General features: G+C 44.0%; 3 protein-coding genes across 4 annotated transcripts; 2 read left to right on the top strand and 1 right to left on the bottom strand.

Moving 5' to 3' along the window:
• Positions 1-215: 215 nt before the first annotated feature.
• tbccd1 (TBCC domain containing 1) lies at positions 216-6468 on the bottom strand. 2 transcript variants are annotated; one of them, XM_010879979.4, is made up of 8 exons: positions 6047-6468; positions 5206-5540; positions 4644-4796; positions 4146-4283; positions 3633-3861; positions 3321-3507; positions 2667-3170; positions 216-1632 (listed from the first exon to the last, which is right to left on the bottom strand). In XM_010879979.4, exons 2-8 carry the CDS (start codon positions 5536-5538, stop codon positions 1419-1421), a joined length of 1758 nt encoding a protein of 585 aa, XP_010878281.2. In that variant the 5' UTR covers positions 5539-5540; positions 6047-6468; the 3' UTR covers positions 216-1418. The 2 variants fall into 2 exon arrangements, with proteins under 2 accessions (XP_010878281.2, XP_010878279.2); XM_010879977.5 differs by having other exon boundaries at positions 6163-6468.
• A 70-nt stretch (positions 6469-6538) lies between these two features.
• On the top strand, positions 6539-11924 carry dnajb11 (DnaJ heat shock protein family (Hsp40) member B11). Its single transcript, XM_010879980.5, has 10 exons — positions 6539-6708; positions 7238-7394; positions 8028-8125; positions 8348-8483; positions 8606-8748; positions 8859-8941; positions 9028-9085; positions 9203-9314; positions 10311-10470; positions 10566-11924. Exons 1-10 carry the CDS (start codon positions 6635-6637, stop codon positions 10628-10630), a joined length of 1086 nt encoding a protein of 361 aa, XP_010878282.1. The 5' UTR covers positions 6539-6634; the 3' UTR covers positions 10631-11924.
• A 4834-nt stretch (positions 11925-16758) lies between these two features.
• On the top strand, positions 16759-18477 carry LOC105016303. Its single transcript, XM_010880028.4, has 3 exons — positions 16759-16855; positions 17114-18127; positions 18291-18477. Exons 2-3 carry the CDS (start codon positions 17164-17166, stop codon positions 18425-18427), a joined length of 1101 nt encoding a protein of 366 aa, XP_010878330.2. The 5' UTR covers positions 16759-16855; positions 17114-17163; the 3' UTR covers positions 18428-18477.
• Positions 18478-20191: the final 1714 nt, after the last annotated feature.

Genomic DNA, 20191 nt, shown 5'->3' with positions numbered 1-20191 from the left:
TCCCCTCTAGCCTTAGCCATTCTTGATGTACCTAGTTATGAAGCACTTTGCCTTGAATTGTTAGATAATGTCCAGCTAAGTCAGGTTGGTTGTAAAGTGTGCAGTTGATAAGTGAAAAGCACTTACATAATCAACTAAATTGCTGTAATAGGTAATTCTAATGCAACACTGAGGTTGATATACAGGGAAAGTATACAAATAAAACAAATGGCAAGTCAAGGCAAAAAAAAGTTTATTCAAGTCTAAAGAAAACTGAGAAACGTAACAATTGTGCACATAGAAAACAATGCAACTTGTTTCCATTGTAGGTGTGTAGGTAGTGTGGCACAGTGCAATGTTTTAGAAAGGCAAGTCAATCAGGGGACTAAGCTACAGCAGTAAGGCATTTCAAAAACAGTACAATCTCATCGATCTCCACTATGACCTAACAAGAAAGGAGAAAGGACAAGCAATGAGGGAATCCTAGCAACATCAGCATTCTCTGTCACAAGCTAGGAGTATTAATTCACATGTCTGCTTTGGATCTATTGTCCCTTGACCCATGAAACAGAACATACTGTCTCTTCATATCAGTCCAGTGTTCCTGCCATCCTCTTAGAGGCGGCTTCTACTGTCTACATTAACGACCATGTTTCAAGAACCCGAACCAGCGGGCTTCAAGCCCGGCCCAACTCCGTTGTGCTCTAGCCAACAGTGTCACGCACTGCCAAGCCAAACATTTTGAAAACGTTCCGCGTGACATTGAGCGGCAGCACAAACAGGTTGACGCTCAGGCTGGGATGCTGTTAAATTCACCGGAATCTGCTGAGGAGACGCAGACCTAAATTCATCACCCTCTGTCTCCTGCTACCAGAAAATACATGCAGACTTTTTTGTCGTATAATCACACATATACATTATTTTCTCCCTTCACTGAATGAAGTTAATATCTGCATTGACATTACAACTTGATTCCCTGTTATTTAATTTGTCCGGAATTCACTACAAGAGGACCCAGACTACATAGACCTGAGTGGCTAACAGGAACCCTGTTATTGTTGCCCAAGTGCTCTGGGACCACTGGCTTTGTCCCGATTCTCAACCCTGTATAATACCACCACTTTAAAATCCATGACAAGGAGTGTGCAAGTGCACACTTCAGATGAAGGGTATACACTCGGGACAGGTCACAGTTTCAGCTGGTTGAAGGGAAGCAGCAATAGGATGTCTGCACGGCACAAAGTAGACAAGAAAAGAGGCGAATCCAGTCATCCGTACCAGGCCCCCTCCTCCTACAGTCTGGTGATACTCATTCCATCCTTCCTGGCCTGCCTGGAACAGCGGACGGCATGCAAACTGGGCTTAGAGCTGCTAGAGGCTGTGAGGCGAGTGCTTCTTTATATGGGGGTCTCCAGCAACAGGAACCCAGGCTACAAGACTCAACAAGGCATCGGCGTGTGCCCCTCGGGCCGGCTACAAGTCTCTTCCGGTCTGGTGTCAAGGGGCCTGGCCTCCAGGCCGTCGTTGTCCGAGTGGTCCGCCGAGGTAATGCTGGGCGGGATGAGGCTGTCCAGCTCCTGTCTGTGTCCCGACTCCAACAGCCACTCATGGAACTTCTGCTCCACTACGGCCTGGAACTGACGCCGCTGCTCCCTGAAAACGGAAACCAAGTCAACTTACTGCAGGGACAAACCTCAGAGATGAATACGTCTGAGGTTCATTAAGGGCATACACTACCCCCCCTTCAAAGATGAATACATCTGAGGTTCATTAAGGGCATACACTACCCCCCCTTCAAAGATGAATACATCTGAGGTTCATTAAGGGCATACACTACCCCCCCTTCAAAGATGAATACATCTGAGGTTCATTAAGGGCATACACTACCCCCCCTTCAAAGATGAATACATCTGAGGTTCATTAAGGGCATACACTACCCCCCCTTCAAAGATGATACATCTGAGGTTCATTAAGGGCATACACTACCCCCCCCCTTCAAAGATGATACATCTGAGGTTCATTAAGGGCATACACTACCCCCCCCCTTCAAAGATGAATACGTCAGAGGTTCATTAAGGGCATACACTACCCCCCCTTCAAAGATGAATACGTCTGAGGTTCATTAAGGGCATACACTACCCCCCCTTCAAAGATGATACATCTGAGGTTCATTAAGGGCATACACTACCCCCCCTTCAAAGATGATACATCTGAGGTTCATTAAGGGCATACACTACCCCCCCTTCAAAGATGATACATCTGAGGTTCATTAAGGGCATACACTACCCCCCCTTCAAAGATGAATACATCTGAGGTTCATTAAGGGCATACACTACCCCCCCCTTCAAAGATGATACATCTGAGGTTCACTAAGGGCATACACTACCCCCCCCCCTTCAAAGATGAATACATCTGAGGTTCATTAAGGGCATACACTACCCCCCCTTCAAAGATGATACATCTGAGGTTCATTAAGGGCATACACTACCCCCTCCTTCAAAGATGATACATCTGAGGTTCATTAAGGGCATACACTAGCCCCCCTTCATCCACCCTTGAAGGTGCGTCACTGTATTTATTAGGAAATCATTAAATCTGACTCAATTATTATGTAGACAACGACATACTGATACATATTCAGACATTTTGAGTGGTTGTCAAATGTCCCTACATGGTCAGTGACTCACTTGTTCAGGTGGGCATCCTTCACCGTCTTCTGCCAGTCCTGGACACTCTTCTCCCTCTGGTCAAGGGCATCCTGGTAGACCGAGGGCAGCCCGCCTGGCACCTCACACGTGTCTCCGTCCATTCTGAAGGGCACCACCAGGGGGCAGAGCTCAGCGGGCGGTAGCAGGCGGTACGAGCCGGGATCCGGGACGGTGCCCTCCACGCCCAGCAGTAAGGGCTGGTCCCAGGCGTTGGGTACCACGGCTAGACCCACACTGGCCATGTGATCCTCCAGGGTGGGGTAGTGCGTGTGGAAGGGACCCAGGGTCAGAGCAGTGTTCCCGGGCAGGATCAGGGGCCGGGTGGGGGTGAGGACGTGGACGGTACAATGAGAGGAGGAGCCTACGGTCAGCCGGCCAGCCACACAGACCACCCTGACCTTCTCACAGCTCTGGATGTGGATGCTGGTCTGGACGGGACCCAGGACTACCGTGCTGTTACGACATTTCTCCACACTCACCGACCTGAAACGCACATACCGGTCCTCACCTGAGCTCACTTACGTTGGCGTTACAGCAGAGAATCAATGAGTCAAAATAATCATTTTAAACGTCTCAAGGTCGTGAGGTGGATCAAGCCGCTGGGTTTCCGTAGAAAGATATGTTAAGCCTCACCTGAGCGGGGAGAGTAGGTAGATGAAGGCATCGCTACAGCGGTGGATTTTGACGTTTGCTCCCGCTAGCTTGTCTGAGTCCTTGGCCAGGGTCTGTCTAAACACCTGGGACATCAGCACTATCTTACTGCCTGGGGGCGCCATGTGGGTGTTCCGGGCGATCTTGGCCCTCTTTATAGCGCCCTCCACTGGAGGACAGAAGAAGTGCAATACAGTCAGACACAAAACTGAGCTTCATTGCTGATGCTGCAACAGTCCTCTACCGGGAGGAAATGAGACGGTAATACGGATCGTCAAAGCCCAGGGAACTCACCTTGCTGAGCCCAGGCTAGCTTCTTCCCGGACCTCAGGCAGGCAGTTATCCCGAAGGGGTTGACCACCAGGGCCTGTCGGAGCCAAGCCAGCAGGGGGTGCAGGGAGAAGGAGCGGGTGAGTTTGGAGTACCCCGCCTGGGCCTGGTGAGGCGCTCTGGAGAGCAGCTTGTGGATGGGGTGGATGGTTCGACCGCAAGACATGGAACCTTCCAGCAACAGACCAAGGCCCTGGAGAGAAGATTTCTCAGACTTTATCGCCCAATTGTACATGTCCCACTTCCCTTGTCGTTTAATTAAACCCCCCCCCAAATACCCTTTTAGAGATGGGGCAGAGGGTGCTAGTTCATACCACATCACAGAGCCTTTCAGTCATTCATGCATGAAGATATAGTTGGAGGATAAGTGCTTCCCAAATTGCCTATTACACCAATATAGTGGATAGGGGGACAACGAGGATTCACAGCAGTTGACTATATAGGAAAGAGGGTGCTTTTTGGGATGCAGACATTTACCTGTACAGCTTCCAGGGAGACCTGGCTGTCCCTCACTGCCTGACCGGACCCTGACAGCTGACCTGGTTCAACCAGCAGCTCCAGCATCTCACACAGGTGAGCCTGGAGGAAGGACAGGTGGGCCTGGTCGTCCCAGTTCTTTTTAAAGAACAGGGTGAAAAGACTGTGAGCAATGAGAGCCTCGTGATATGCTGGCTTTGCGTTTCAAGGAAATAAAGTGATCATAATATGAATCTGTTGATAAGCAACTGCTTGCTAAGGTTATAGCGGGCATTAGGTTTAGAATAACAGTTTGAGTGAGATTTTGGAAATGGTTAAGGTAAGACAGATGCTCAGTAGCATTCGAACTGTCCATAGGGCATCTACACAGACTATCACAGAGTTAAAAACAAAACATTGTCCATCTGTAGAGAAAGATAAAGGAGATTAGTGTAACAGAAAACTGGAATGCATGTTAACCCGGCCTGTAAACGTATAAACAACGTAAAGCGACAGGACCTTGTTTTGAGAGCTGGTCTTTGCTTCACGGTCTGAGGTAGAGCGAGAATGAGGGCTGGGCCACTCTTCTCCAATCAGAGAGGTACGCAGAGACACCCGGTTCAGCTGCTGTATGTAGAGGAAGAGGAGGAACTGCAGTGTGTCCACACTCAACTGTCAGAGAACAGAGAGAAATGTCATTATCTGTTTCTGAGCGCAGACCAATACTTAACATAGTACAGATTCACAAACAATACCAAGAGAATGAACTAGGTCTTACAGTGTTTCCCAACCTTTTTCAGTTACTGTACCACCAAAATACTTTTGCTTTGCCCTGAAAACCCTGAAGTACCCCCTTGTGTTAACTTTACTAGAAAGCCTATGTTGTCCTGAGTATTCTCAAGTAGCCCCTGTTAATAGCCCAAGTACCCCCAGGGATTCTAGTACCCCTGGTTGGGAACCACTGCTCTAGGATAATGATAAAGACTCCTTTGCTGTACAACAGAAGCGCACAAATACAGTGGGATATTATACACATACCTAGGCCAAATTAATCATACCATCTAGTATCCTCAATGCTCACCTTGCTCCTCTGGCGTTCAAGCTCTCTGGGGGATAAGCACTGAGATAGGTTCTCTGCCCACTCCAGCCTCTCCTCTGCTGGGTGGCCAATCAGCAGGTCAAAGGTCTCGAAGTACAGCCAGGCAAGTTCCTCAGGGAGCTGCAGCTTGCCACAGGCTATGTGCCTCCACATTAACCAGCCCAGCAAGGGGAAGCAGCCCTCTCGGGAGCGCACATAGGCAGCCATCTTGCGCAGGTAGTGGAGGCTGAGTTTGGTAGGGGGTGCTACCTGCAGAGCACCCAAAAGGAAGGGCTCCATGCGAGGCCAAACGGCCACTTCCCCACCCTGATCCATGGCTGTAGCGAGGGGTGAAAGATATCGAGAGGCATAGAGGTGGGCGTGTGTGTACTATAGTAGCGCATTGACTGTTGAAAGGATGGTAAATTAGAGTTCCTTATAGTTCACTTATATATTCACTGGCGGCTCTTTCTCGAAAATACTTAATCGGAGCTACAAGCTGACATGATCAACAGTCGTGTTTCCCAAATGGCACCGTATCCCTTATATTTGTGCACTAACAACGTTACCCTGGTCTAAGATATTGAGTTTTATTTCGGTCACTGCTTGCTCCAATGAAAATGTCTGTGTTGCTGTCTGGTTCTGCTGTTCCTTCATGGTTAGTTCCGTCAGTGGGAGGACGCTTAATGTTCCCATGACAACTCGCTACTACGATCTGTAATCCGTTAATTCATTTGCTTAGCATAGGAACAGAGGTTACCTAGTTACTATAGAAACGTGGTTTTGCAGAATACAGGAAACTAGTTAGACTCGAAGACTATTGGAGACAAAACACTTGACTTACCTTAGCTTAAGCAAGTTTCTAGTTAGTGGCTTCTGATCCTACCTCGAAGTTCCAGTAAAAGTATCTGGTTAACAGGTTTCCTCAAAAGTGAAATTACAGTTGAGTAGTGTATTTACCTGGCTTTTGGTATGGTTTGTTTACTATATTGTACATTTTGTCATCAGCTAACTAGCAGCTACACGACGTTCTTCCTATTTGGCGCCCTTGCACGGTCTCGTCTTTTGCGCGCTGTCGGGCAGTGGTCGCGCGCACAGTGCTGTTACTGAGAGGCTTGAAGTAAAACTTTTTAGCGATTATTTTTGGTTATACTGCTGAATGACACGATGGATACTGTATGAAGCCGACACACAACCAATGGAAAATGTATTGAAAATATTTCAAAAGTTTACACCGGCTATTTGTCGCTGTCGCTTTAAGTGTTTTTTATAGGCGGGATTTATCAGGGGTTTTTTTTTAGAAGAGGCGGGACTTCCGGGCAACATGTGGGCGGTTCTGATTTGACAGAAGGAAGAGCACCAGTGAAAGAAAGGAAGCGTACATCTCAAAAAGCCGGGTTGTTTTCTTGGTTTCTTGGAGAAACTAGGATCGATGGCCGTTAAAGGGATGAATCTGTACAGTGTTTGCTGTCTTGTCCTGTATTTTGTTGCGGCAGTACTTGCAGGGTAAGTATTTGTTTCTATATAACCCGAATACACCGCCTCTTCATCGTCCAAACGAGGTAACGTTATATTGCTAGCTGGTACAGTACACATGTTTCAATGTGATTGGTCTACGCTTCTGAACCTACATTTCTCTAGAAGGGCTAGTTAGCTACTAGCTGGTTGGAGAAAAATAAGCCATTTCGCAGCGGAACTATACAATATTAAATTAATAATTGTTCATGGGCTACACCACCTTGGCTGGATTCTTTTTTTCTGCCAGAATCATACTAAGGTATTACTTTCCCAAGACCAGGGAATGTCGTCTCAGTCAAGGAACACCGGGCTAGTTTAAGTGGCTTTCCACTCAAAAATCAAATCAGTTTCGCCATGAGTCTTTGTAGCTGATGCACCTTTAGAATGATTTAATTTATAAATAGACCGGTCCTTAAATCACATTTGTGAACTGTTCTTCACACCTGTCTTTCATGAACAAAATCTACCAATATCCCCTGTATAAATCTACAAGACCCCCCTCCCCCTCTCTTTATAGGCGAGATTTCTACAAGATTTTGGGGGTGAGTAAGTCTGCATCGGTAAGGGACATCAAGAAAGCTTACAGAAAGCTGGCTCTCCAGCTTCACCCCGACAGAAACCCAGACGACCCTACTGCAGCTGACAAATTCGCAGACCTAGGGGCAGCCTATGAGGTAGGAAATAAAGTAAACAAGTAAATAATTCCGAAGTATTTACTTGGATAATCTCATATAGCAATATATGTCCCTCTTGATTTTAACAATATTTTGAAAACTTCAGAATTTTGAAACTTCAGAAACCATGCTCATTTGAGTGCTAAGAGATCGCTACAGCTAGTGCTTCATTACTTCGTGTGCTAACAACCTTTTCTAATCATAACAGGACCAATGAAAATATTGGTTTTACATTCTGTGAAATCCCTCGAAGCACTGCTACAAAAGTACTTCGTAGGAAACTGTGTTGGGTTGTTGTTGAAAACAATATACACATTTTGATTTGACAGGAAGACCTTGTGGCTGCATCTGATTGGCTCATCTAGTAACCCTCGTGGTGTCATGAAAACCCGACGTGGATTACTATTGGCCTGGGTGACAGTACCGACCAAGATGTGCCCCAAAGTCATTACTTACCAATGATCACAGCAGTTTTGAAAGCTCGTATTTGACCAGTTTTATAAAATGAAGATTTGAGGCGTCTAAATATATTATGACTTTGCAGTTATTGTTCATTGTTGCCATGTTATAAATTCCCCAATTAAATGTTGATTTTATTTTGACTTCAATTAGTATCTGATGTGCTGTTTGTAGGTGCTCTCAGATGACGAGAAGAGGAAGCAGTATGATGCATATGGAGAGGATGGTCTGAAAGAGGGTCACCAAGGCTCACACAATGATATCTTCTCCAGGTATATTTACATAACAGGTTTAACTCCAGACAGGATTACCTACTTGAATGTACTGTTTGATGAATGTCATATGTACCTGTGTTTAGCAATACCTAGTGAACATTCATTAATACTATGTGTGTTGATCATTTCAAGGTACAATCCATGTACTATATATGTGATCGTAGGCCTAAGCATGCAAGATTAAAGAATCACACAATGAGACCCCCACACCTCTTACAGTTTCTTTGGAGACTTTGGCTTCATGTTCGGAGGAAACCGTCAAGGACAACAGGACAGGAACATTCCCAGAGGAAATGATATTGTGCTGGACCTGGAGGTCACGCTCGAAGAAGTCTACTCTGGAAACTTTGTGGAGGTACTGTGAATCGCAGACCACTGTCTGCCATATACTTTATTGAAGTGTGTATGCTCCACCAGCCCTATCTTATTCCAAAACGTGGAGTAACTCCCTCATCATAACATGTCTGTAACTCCCAGGTTGTGCGCAACAAACCTGTTGCCAAAGAGGCTCCTGGGAAAAGAAAATGCAACTGCAGACAGGAAATGCGGACAACTCAGCTTGGACCTGGACGCTTCCAGATGACCCAGGAAGTAGTCTGTGACGAGTGCCCCAACATAAAGTATGTCACTGTCCTATGGATTGTTCAGTGGCCACTTTCTTTATATGCTCAGCAATGTAGGTGGTGGTGGTTTGATGGTAATGCTTATGGTTTTACTTTAACGATTCCAGACTGGTGAATGAGGAAAGAACTCTTGAGGTAGAGATCGAACAGGGAGTGAGAGATGAGATGGAGTACCCTTTCATTGGAGAAGGTGAACTACTTCCGTGACGACCTGATTGACATTAGCAGACAATAGTAAAAACGTGTTGTGTATGTAACAATGTTGTGTTTTGACAGGTGAACCTCACATAGATGGAGAGCCAGGGGATCTACGCTTCCGTATTAAAGTTCTAAAGTAAGTGCGACATTTCGTTATTTCAGATATTATATTTCAAGGAGGCTGATGTATGCTCTTGAGAGAAGTATCCTTTCAGGATGGAACAAACTGTCAGGTGAATTTGTTTGTTTCCAGACATCCGGTGTTTGAGCGTAGAGGAGATGACCTGTACACCAACGTCACCATCTCCCTGGTAGAGGCTTTAGTTGGCTTTGAGATGGACATTGTGCATCTGGATGGACATAAGGTTCGTAAAGGCTCTCACTCATCCATCTAGCTATAATGCCAAGAAAATATATTTTGACGCTAAATATTGACTCATATTCAATCAATGAAGGGTACCTGAGTGAATAACAGTTCCTCCTGCATAATGATCCTTCTGTGAAAAAGGGATTGTCACCTTGAGCTGCAATAACCGCAAACAGATGCTTCCGTTAGTTGTTCAGTCTTTCGCATTGCCTTGCTGTATGAACCAGGTTTGCTTCAGCTTTATTACAGACTGAAGAACTGTCATTCTCCCTTCTGTCACGTTCAGTTCATGGTTTCTTCAATGATGTCCAGGTCGAGATGCATCAAAACATCATCTGAACAACACTGCCCCAACCATGCTTTGATCAGTGATATTGGCTCACAATTATTTTACAACAATTTACATAAAATGGGGGGGGGGGGGGGGGGGGGGTCATGTATTCAGACTTAAAAATCACAGTTGATGCTCCCGTTCCAATGTGACAGCTTAAGGAAGAATTGGAGAGATTACTAAAATCTAGCAGAGGCATACCCAAAAAAGCTCTAAACTGTGATTTTTAAGGGATTAGCTTCTTATCTTCAATGAATTGGCACAATATTTTAGAATATTTGTTTTTAGATTGATGGTTTGCAGAAAATGTCATCTCTTTATATGGGATTTCAAGAATTTGTTTGGTGATTCTGCTGCTCTATGAACCAGTGCCTTGAAAACATTGTATACCATGAAATTGGGAGAGGTATTTAATATATGAATAAAACCTCTTTAAAAGTGTTGCTACCAAAAATACGCTCCCCAGGGAAGGTTAAGAAATGAATACAGTACATTTATTTTTTCCTAGCAATTTTGTGATGTAATGGTATGTGGAAATTTCCTGAATCCAAAAAGAAGTGTTAAATGGACATACTCCATTGGATATGGTTTTGGGTTTTGAATGATGTCAACCTTTCTTAAATCAATAACGACACCAGTGCCTTGTGAACTCCTTCGTGACAGGTACACATTGTGAGGGACAAGATCACCAAGCCCGGTGCTCGTCTATGGAAGAAGGGAGAAGGCCTGCCTAACTTTGATAACAACAACATACGTGGATCTCTTATTGTCTCTTTTGACGTCGAGTTCCCGCAGACACAACTGGATGAGAATCAAAGAGAGGGTAAGAACGGTTCCACTTCAGGTGTTCTTCGTATACATTCGGAGTTAACGGCTTACAAGATTTTATTATTTTAAACTTTGGTTTTGTTTTTTCAGGATTGAGGGGAATTCTGAAGCAATCGTCAGTACAGAAGGTTTACAATGGACTACAGGGATACTGACACACAGACAGGATGGACTGAGTTCTGTGCTATAAACACAGGAGCAAGCATTTAGGTGTATTTATTTTCAGAGGGGTCTCAGGATGGGTTGATTTTGATTTGTTAAATTTCTTTTTTTTATATTCAAAAATCTAAAGGTGGCTTTATTTTAATGATGTCATTGTTATTCTTTTTTTAACATTGAGTCAAACAACATCATATTTATTATTTTAATTTGCTTGCCCTTGTCTTTCTACAACTACCGAAATTCTTTGCAAATCCGTGAGCTTCAATTTGGACAGTTTGGATCTTCAGATCGACCCACCTTCCATGTCAACCTTGGTCATCCAAGGTCAGCCACTATCACAGACATTTTGGATAGTCCCGACTCACCTTTCCAATATTAAATCTATTATGCCTGGGATCTAAAGGGGGGGCTGGACTGAGGCAAGTTCCTTTTCAATCGAAGGACAAAAATCAACAACGTTAAACTTCAGGACTGGAACACTGTTGTCCAGTTGTTTTGATAACTGTTTTATGAATGTAGAACTAGGGTATTTCATTTAATCTCCAGTGATTTGGACCACGCTGACACGTTCAAGAATTCTGTAAATAACCTGGTTTTATTTGTCCTACCCCTGTTCAGTGATGTCTCAAAACACTTTTGTAAATAGAAAGAACAAACATTATTTCATTGCTTTTTTTGTTGATTTAGATTGTATGTTGAGATCTGGTGCTGGCTAGAAAACCCTCCTTTGCTCCAATCTGCCCTGAATACCATCCACACCTCTTGCGCCGCTCCCCTTTTTTTTGAAGCGTGTAGATTACCTAAGGAGAATGAATACCTTCTGTTCTCTGGGCTGCTCTTTTTACTGAAAGGGGCTGCAGTAAAAAAAAAAGAAAAGAGTCGGTTTTATGTTCTACTACTATTACAACTATTACTTTTAATTGGGAGTTAAATGTATATGAATCACTTGATTGAATGTGTCAAGTATGCTAAAACAAGTCAGGCTACAGGCATGATAACCCCCTGGTGGGGTTTTTCAGTGGTTGCCCAGTGAACTGAACTGAACAGTATGGCAGCTGTATGTGCTTTGTTGCAGCCGTTTTGTCCTCTGCATTCTTAAATTGCCTTGTAGACAACGTTAGCTGACGTGGATTTTAGTATCTTATTTGTGCAACAAAAAACTAATAATTTGGTTGTCCCCGAGTGTTTCACTCGCTCAATTAAGTTTCTACCTCCCTCTCTACACTGTGCCCACCACCTGTTAGGCCTACAGAAATAAATGCCTATCAAACTGGATCTAGCTTATAATGCCGCCTATATTACTTACCAAATTTATCCCAAAAATGGTCTGATTAAGTGAAAGTAGATTTATGTTCCAACCCGAATGTATGATTTGTTTTAAGGGTGTCCTGTCTATTTTACTCTTAGGCTGTAGCTTACTTACCAGTTACAGCCAATTACCAGTAACATTTAAAATGTGTTGGCATCTAGCCCTCTAAACATTGACAGGTTTGTTCCATACTGAAAATATGCAATATACTCTCCCCCCCCCCCCCCCTTTACTCAGAATCATTAAGCAATAACTTAATTTCATACTCCTCAAAACAAATGCAGGTTTAGTTGGCAAATATGGGCAGTGCCCCAACAATTAATGAATCTTTATGGTGATGAAGTTGGTTACTGCCCCACTTCATGCCCTAGGTTTCACTGGAACACACAATAACTGCACAGAAACAAGTATTATTTTTCCCTTAACTGCAGAGTTTTATTTTCATATAAGCTTGCAGGCAATAGTTCACACCAGCAAACAGTGTTTGCAAATACAGAAGGATAGCAAAGAACAGTAAAAAAAAAAAGCATGCATCATGTACAGTGACACAAAAAGCTCAACTCTCCTATTCCTTCTCTCCATTCATCCAACTTATTCTGTAAGTTTCTACTCGGCCAAGACATAACCCCATGTCCTTGGGTGTCATCGCTCCAACGCAGCTGTGCCTCGGTTTCTGAGAGACCGCCAACAGTGAAACCTATCTGACTCCAACAATTCTCTATTGTCACCATCCTGTTCAATTATAATGTGCAGACCTAGCCTGTTAACCCTCCTTATTCTGTTCTGGTCATTTTCCATTCATACACCAAGTTGGTTACTTCACTTGTCTCCGAATCCTGAGGTGTCAAACAGGTTCAGTAGTGGGCCGAGTGTCTGCAGGTTTTCACTCTCACCTTGTACTTAATTGATTAACTAGGTCACTAATGGGTTAGTTTCTACCCTCACCTGGTTGTTTAGGTCTGAACTGGGAACCAATTTATAGGAAAAACCAAAAACCTGCAGACACTCTGCCCTCCATGGAAATGTTTTGACACCCCTGAAGAATAGTGTATGTTACAAGTGGAATGTATAGATGTGCAATGAGGGCAAATACACTACAAATGGAAGTTCTAAATTTGCATTGAAGGCAAATAGGGGAGGGCAGAAAATGTGCAAGTATTAAGTATATGTATGTACAGTATCTCTCAAAAGTGAGTACACCCCTCACAATTTTGCATATATTTGATTATATCTTTTCATGTGACAACACTGAAGAAATGACACTTTGCTACAATGTAAAGTAGTGAGTGTATAACAGTGTACATTTGCTGTCCCCTCAAAATAACTCAACACACAGCCATTAATGTCTAAACCGCTGGCAACAAAAGTGATTGGGCCCAATTAGCCATTTTCCCTCCCCGGTGTCATGTGACTCGTTAGTGTTACAAGGTTTCAGGTGTGAATGGGGAGCAGGTGTGTTAAATTTGGTGTTATCGCTCTCACTCTCCCTCATACTGGTCACTGGGGGTTCAACATGGCACCTCATGGCAAAGAACTCTCTGAGGATCTGAAAAAAAACTTGTTGCGCCACATAAAGATGGCCAAGACCCTGAAACTGAGCTGCAGCACGGTGGCCAAGACCATACAGCAGTTCAACAAGACAGGTTCCACTCAGAACAGGCCTCGCCATGGTCGACCAAAGAAGTTGAGTGCACACGCTCAGTGTCATATCCTATCAGGGCTCAGACCATACACCGCACACTGCATCAAATTGGTCTGCATGGCTGTCGTCCCAGAAGGAAGCCTCTTCTAAAGATGATGCACAAGAAAGCCCACAAACAGTTTGGTGAAGACAAGCAGACTAAGTTACTAATTACTGGAACCATGTCCTGTGGTCTGATGAAACCAAGATAAACTGATTTGGTTCAGATGGTATCAAGCGTGCGGCGGCAACCAGGTGAGAAGTACAAAGACAAGTGTCTTGCCTACAGTCAAGCATGGTGGTGGGAGTTTCATGGTCTGGGGGTGCATGAGTGCTGCCGGCACTGGGGAGCAGCAGTTCATTGAGGGAACCATGAATGCCAACATGTACTGTGACATACTGAAGCCGAGCATGATTCCCTCCCTTCGGAGACTGGGCCGCAGGGCAGTTTTCTAACATGATTACGACCCCAAACACACCTCCAAGACAACCACTTCCTTGCTAAAGACGTTGAGGGTAAAGATGATGGACTGTCCAAGCATGTCTTCAAACCCTATTGAGCATCTGTGGGGCATCCTCAAACGGAAGGTTGAGGAGAACAAGGTCTCTAACATCCACCAGCTCCATGATGTCGTCATGGAGGAGTGGAAGTGGACTCCAGTGGCAACCTCTGAAGCTCTGGTGAACTCCGTGCCCAAGAGGGTTAAGGCAATGCTGGAAAATAATGCTGGCCACACAAAATATTGACACTTTGGGCCCAATTTGGACAACTTCACTTAGGGGTGTACTCACTATTCTTGCCAGCGGTTTAGACATTAATGGCTGTGTGTTGAGTTATTTTGAGGGGACAGCAAATTTACACTGTTATACAAGCTGTACACTCACTACTTTACATTGTAGCAAAGTGTCATTTCTTCAGTGTCACATGAAAAGATATAATCAAATATTTACATAAATTTGAAGGGTGTACTCACTTTTGTGAGATGCTGTACAAGTGGGAAATTAATAGTTGTGCAATGAGGCTGATGCAAGTACAATGGCAATTCGAAATGTGCTAAGCAGGCAAACTGAAGGTGCAAGGTGACGTGCAACTGAAATACAGGAATTGCAGCAATGAGGTTCTCGAGGTAGACGTACATATAACAACCCGAGGTAGACACGTACATGTAACAACCCGAGGTAGACACGTACACGTAACAACCCGAGGTAGACCCGTACATGTAACAACCCGAGGTAGACTCGTACATGTAACAACCCGAGGTAGACTCGTACATGTAACAACCCGAGGTAGACACGTACACGTAACAACCCGAGGTAGACCCGTACATGTAACAACCCGAGGTAGACCCGTACATGTAACAACCCGAGGTAGACACGTACACGTAACAACCCGAGGTAGACCCGTACACGTAACAACCCGAGGTAGACCCGTACACGTAACAACCCGAGGTAGACCCGTACACGTAACAACCCGAGGTAGACCCGTACACGTAACAACCCGAGGTAGACTCGTACATGTAACAACCCGAGGTAGACTCGTACATGTAACAACCCGAGGTAGACTCGTACATGTAACAACCCGAGGTAGACACGTACATGTAACAACCCGAGGTAGACACGTACATGTAACAACCCGAGGTAGACCCGTACATGTAACAACCCAAAGTAGACACGTACATGTAACAACCCAAAGTAGGCACATACATGTAGCAACCCAAAGTAGACACGTACATGTAGCAACTGAGAACTTATCATACTTTGCAAGGCAGTGTCAGAGTCCAGTAGTACAAGGGAGTAGTGCAAAAAGGTCTCTGAGAGGCAGTACTAAATAAGGCAGTGTGGGTATGGTTAGTGATTGGTCACAAAGTTCAGCAGGGTTACAGTAGACAGAAAGAAACTGCTCTTGGGGAGAACCAAACAAAGAGACCTGTACCGCCTGCCTGATTGTAGGAGGGCAAACAGATTGTGGTTTGGGTGTGAAGGGTCTCTGATGATCTTGTTAGGGGCCAACTGGAAAAACATTTAGCAGTCAGTATCACATGTAGATATTGGGATGGACATCAGAGGTAATCCCAGTATGGAACAATGGGGAGTGAGCCCATACACAATACATTTTCCCTTCATAATAGCACTAGGGTGAGCTAAGGCTAATTTACTATTCCAATTGCTACAACACACAGGAGTTAAGAACAGAATTAAAAACAATAAACAAATGAGTTATGTACAATAACAAAACAATTAGTGTACCTGCAGGTGTACCATATGTCGATCAAAATTATTTTCTAGCTAATCTGCGATTCTATCTGAACAAACTGAAAGGGAAAAGCAGATACAGTAGGTGATGTAGTATACCCGTCCATGAATTACCAACATTAATAAAAAAAATCGCATTTATTGTCATTGATTTACAAACTTAACAATTTGTCAGCGTTCTCAAATTCAATCACGTGTATATTCGTTTAAAACAAAAAAAGTCAGCTCAGCTCTCATTTAAGCGTCACAACAAAATCAGGTTTGCATAGTAAAGAACACTTTGGTTAACTTTGGTAACAAACTCACCTAGGTTAAATTTAGGTTGACTCATACCTTGAAGACTAAGCAAGTATTCATTAAGCCAAAAAGCAAAACTTCCAAAATTAGCTTCACTACATAACTATATATTTACAGCTGATACAAAAGTATGGGGTACCTGGGGTAGCTGTGAAAGAAAAACGTGTATTTTTGTTTTTTTGTTTTATTTGATTGGGACAGTGCATGCTAATGAAAAAGACATGGAGTACATGCATGTAAAAATGCCGGATTATAGCCAAGGGCTAATTTCCATCCGCAGAGCCGTTCTGCATACATACATACACATTTTTTCTTCCACAGGTCAGGACGTTCTTTATTGAACAATTTGGCAAAATACCAGATTACTATAGTATACGGACGGTCACAGATTGGTGGGTCTTAAAAATGCATTATGCGGAATCACAAAATAAATTCAGATCATTACTTCAATGTCAACGTAAGTATTTTCTTAACTAAACAGTAGGCTATATCGCAAATCAACAAAAGTTCATCATTCATTTTTATTCAGCTTGCGATATTTTTCAATTATGACACAAACGAGCCCTCTGATTGGCTGCGCCCATTTAACTACGCCTGTGATTATTACGCATGTAAGGATCGATTATATGTTCAGTCACTGACTCGAATTAAACTTAATTAGCGTATTTAACTTCACAGGTAAGCAGGCTACAACTGTCCTAATTGATAGGGGTTAATGGGAAGTGATGGGGATGTTTGGGTTTTAATGTGTGCTATCTGTAGTTAATTGGCTATTAGGTATTTGTAATTTAATACCTTAGTTACATTTCAATTAATCTTATCTCAAATATTTATTTAAATGTAACAATTACCTTTAACAACAGCTCAAACAACAAAAATGTTCTCAAAAGTATAAAAAATATTTTTTGTGTGTGTTAATATATTTTTTTTTAACAGATATTCACCCTGTTCAGAAATTCTGATACAAATACAGTTGACAGAAAAGCATGAAGCTGAAGCCAGACGACGATCATTGGCTCCGTCCTTTAAAGCGAGTGCCGTTGGATCAGGCCTCGAGGGGGGCCTCCTCCTCCAGGACCTCGGCCCTACCTTCCCTGTTCAAACCCTCTCAGGCCGCCCCTGCAGACCGACGTACGAAGGAACTCTCCTTTACTGATGTTTTAAGGAAGCATAAGCTCTTACCCGATTCCCAGTCTGGAGTGGGTGAAGCGAAGGTCAGGCCTAGCAACCCTCTGAGCACCACCAGACAGTCTGTTAGTACTGTAGGTTGGACCCAAGACAAGGTCCAGACATCCAGACCAGAGGTGCACAAGCAAAGCAAACCTCAGCGCACCATTAGGCGACATCTTAGCCCTCTTGGCCAGATACCTGACAAGGTCCAGACTTCCAAACCAGAGGTGAAAAAGGTTAGCAAACCTCAGCGCACCATTAGGCGACATCTTAGCCCTCTTCAGATACAGGACGAAGTACAGCCTTCCAGGTCAGATGTGGCAAAGGTAAGCAGACCTCAATGCACCACTGGGCTGATGCCGGACAATATTGAGCCCTCCAAACCCAAAGGGAGAAAGGTAAAGGCCAGCAAAGCTATGTGTCCTGCCATGCATGAGTCCCAGTCTATGAGTGATGTCAACGGGGCTCCTCCCACCTCTCAACTGGTACTGGAGGAGCCAGGAGGTCTCAGCCACAACGTGTTTGTCATGTCCATGCCAGAGGCTGTTGGGCCAGTGGAGGCCGCCACAGGGACCAGAAGCCACCACAGGGACGTCACCAGGTCTACGGCCCCCATCAAGACCGGACGCCTGCTGCCCAGAAGACCTCAGATGAATGCCCTCATGGAACCCTTGTCACACAAACCACCAGTGGCCCCCCCGCCCAGAATGTTCCCCACCATAGCCCAGAACAACATGTTCTTGGTAAAAGCCAAGAGCTCCAAAAACAAGCACAAGAAAGGTCAGTTCTCCGACGGGCGAAATGTTTTTCTTTGCATTATACGCATTGTCAACAGTCTATGCGGTGTGTGTGTTTACTTATCTAGGCTATGACCAGGAGTAGGATTTGTACATATTAGGAAATGCATAACTAATGTGTCCTCCTCCTCTGATGTCATCTGAAGGAGCCGGGGGAAGCAGATACCTGCCGAGGTCTAGCCTGGCTCAGAGGCGTGTTCCTCTGGACCAGGAGGTGGACATGATGACACAACCCAGGGTGAAGACGGCCTTTCCCTCCACGGAGTCTTACTATCATGTGTAATTTCAAGGGCCGGCGCAGGATCATGCTGCCAAAAGACCATTAACTCAGCCCCCCATCCCTACCCCGTCCCATCCCACCCCATCCTACCCCATCCCATCCCTACCCCATCCCATCCCTACCCCATCCCATCCCTACCCCATCCCTACCCCATCCCATCCCATCCCTACCCCATCCCATCCCTACCCCATCCCATCCCTACCCCATCCCACCCCATCCCATCCCACCCCATCCCTACCCCATCCCACCCCATCCCAACCCATCCCATCCCATCCCACCCCATCCCACCCCATCCCTACCCCATCCCACCCCATCCCACCCCATCCCACCCCATCCCACCCCATCCCATCCCATCCCACCCCATCCCTACCCCATCCCACCCCATCCCATCCCACCCCATCCCATCCCATCCCTACCCTGACAGAGACAGACAGAAACCCTCCAGCAGAAAGAGACCAGCAGAACAGACAGAGACATGTGCCCTAACATGACCTTTTACTATTAAATAAAGCAAACAGCAACATAACATATTTGGTGTTTGTAATGTATATTGTTAATGGCATTCATCATGTGACCTTCCCACTTCATGGCAAATGCTAAGTAACATAAAAGTAGCCTGTAATATATGCAGAAAATGTAAATACAACATAAAAAACAAGAAAACTGAAAAAATAAATTGCGTTCATTTGTATCCAGTCTAGTTTATCTACAATGTCAATCAAACTGTATGAATGATATTGCCTCCTAGGCTCCAGTGGTGTTCCAAATGCCAGGCTATTCCCTACAGAGCGCACTACTGATACTGTCAGTGGCACGCTATATTAGAATAGGGTGTTATTTAAAGGCCGATGGTCATACTGATATAACTTGTTACCAGACAATGAAATCAAATGTGGATAGGTGGTCCAGCTTTACTGGTGGAGTGGTAGATTTAATTGTATAAGCATAGCATTGTATTGCACATTAACCGTCATATTCCCTCAAATGCACTTCAAAGTAAATACATTTACTTAGTTGACATCCAAGGTATTATTGAGGCAAACTTGTTCAGAGAAAAAACACAATTTTAATCAAGAAATATATATTTCAAACCTCTGTGCATCATTAATATCTGTGAGTCATTAATATTGGCACCCTTAGGTATTTTTGTGAACCAAATGTAATAGAAGTATCTTCCCACTGATATCAATAAAGTATATCTGAGTCAATGGGTACTCTTTAGTGGTTATATATAACTTCATGATTCACTGTTATAGAAATGTGAGATGTGAGACAAACTCCCTTAATCGTCTATCAACATGGGCAATGTCAGTAGAAGTTGCTGACCTTCATAAATTAGACTATGGCTCTACAAACATTTTGCTACGTGCCTAATAATACCTAATATCTACCAAATATATCCACTACATAGATGAATACACTTAGAAACCAACCCAGACTTGAGACCTTTTGTTTCATTTAGAAATGTAAACAGTCAAAAGATACATAGAACATAGTAGGCTTTTTATTATTTTTTTGCTTTGATATCAAGCACGTACTGTTGTGAAAGTGGATGATTGAGCTTTATTTGTATTGGTGTAATAAAGGTTTATATCTGCTGTATTGGTGTTATAAAGGATTATGTCTGCTGTATTGGTGCAATAATGGATAATATCTAATCTATTCTTGCAATAAAGGATTAATCTGCTGTATTCTTGCTCTAAAGAAGGAATCTGCTGTATTCTTGCGCTAAAGGATTAATCTGCTGCATTATTGTAATAAAGGATT

Source organism: Esox lucius, chromosome 16 (genome assembly GCF_011004845.1).
Source record: "Esox lucius isolate fEsoLuc1 chromosome 16, fEsoLuc1.pri, whole genome shotgun sequence".
Taxonomy (NCBI): Eukaryota; Metazoa; Chordata; class Actinopteri; order Esociformes; family Esocidae; genus Esox; species Esox lucius.
This window is presented reverse-complemented; position numbering and strand designations above follow the sequence as displayed.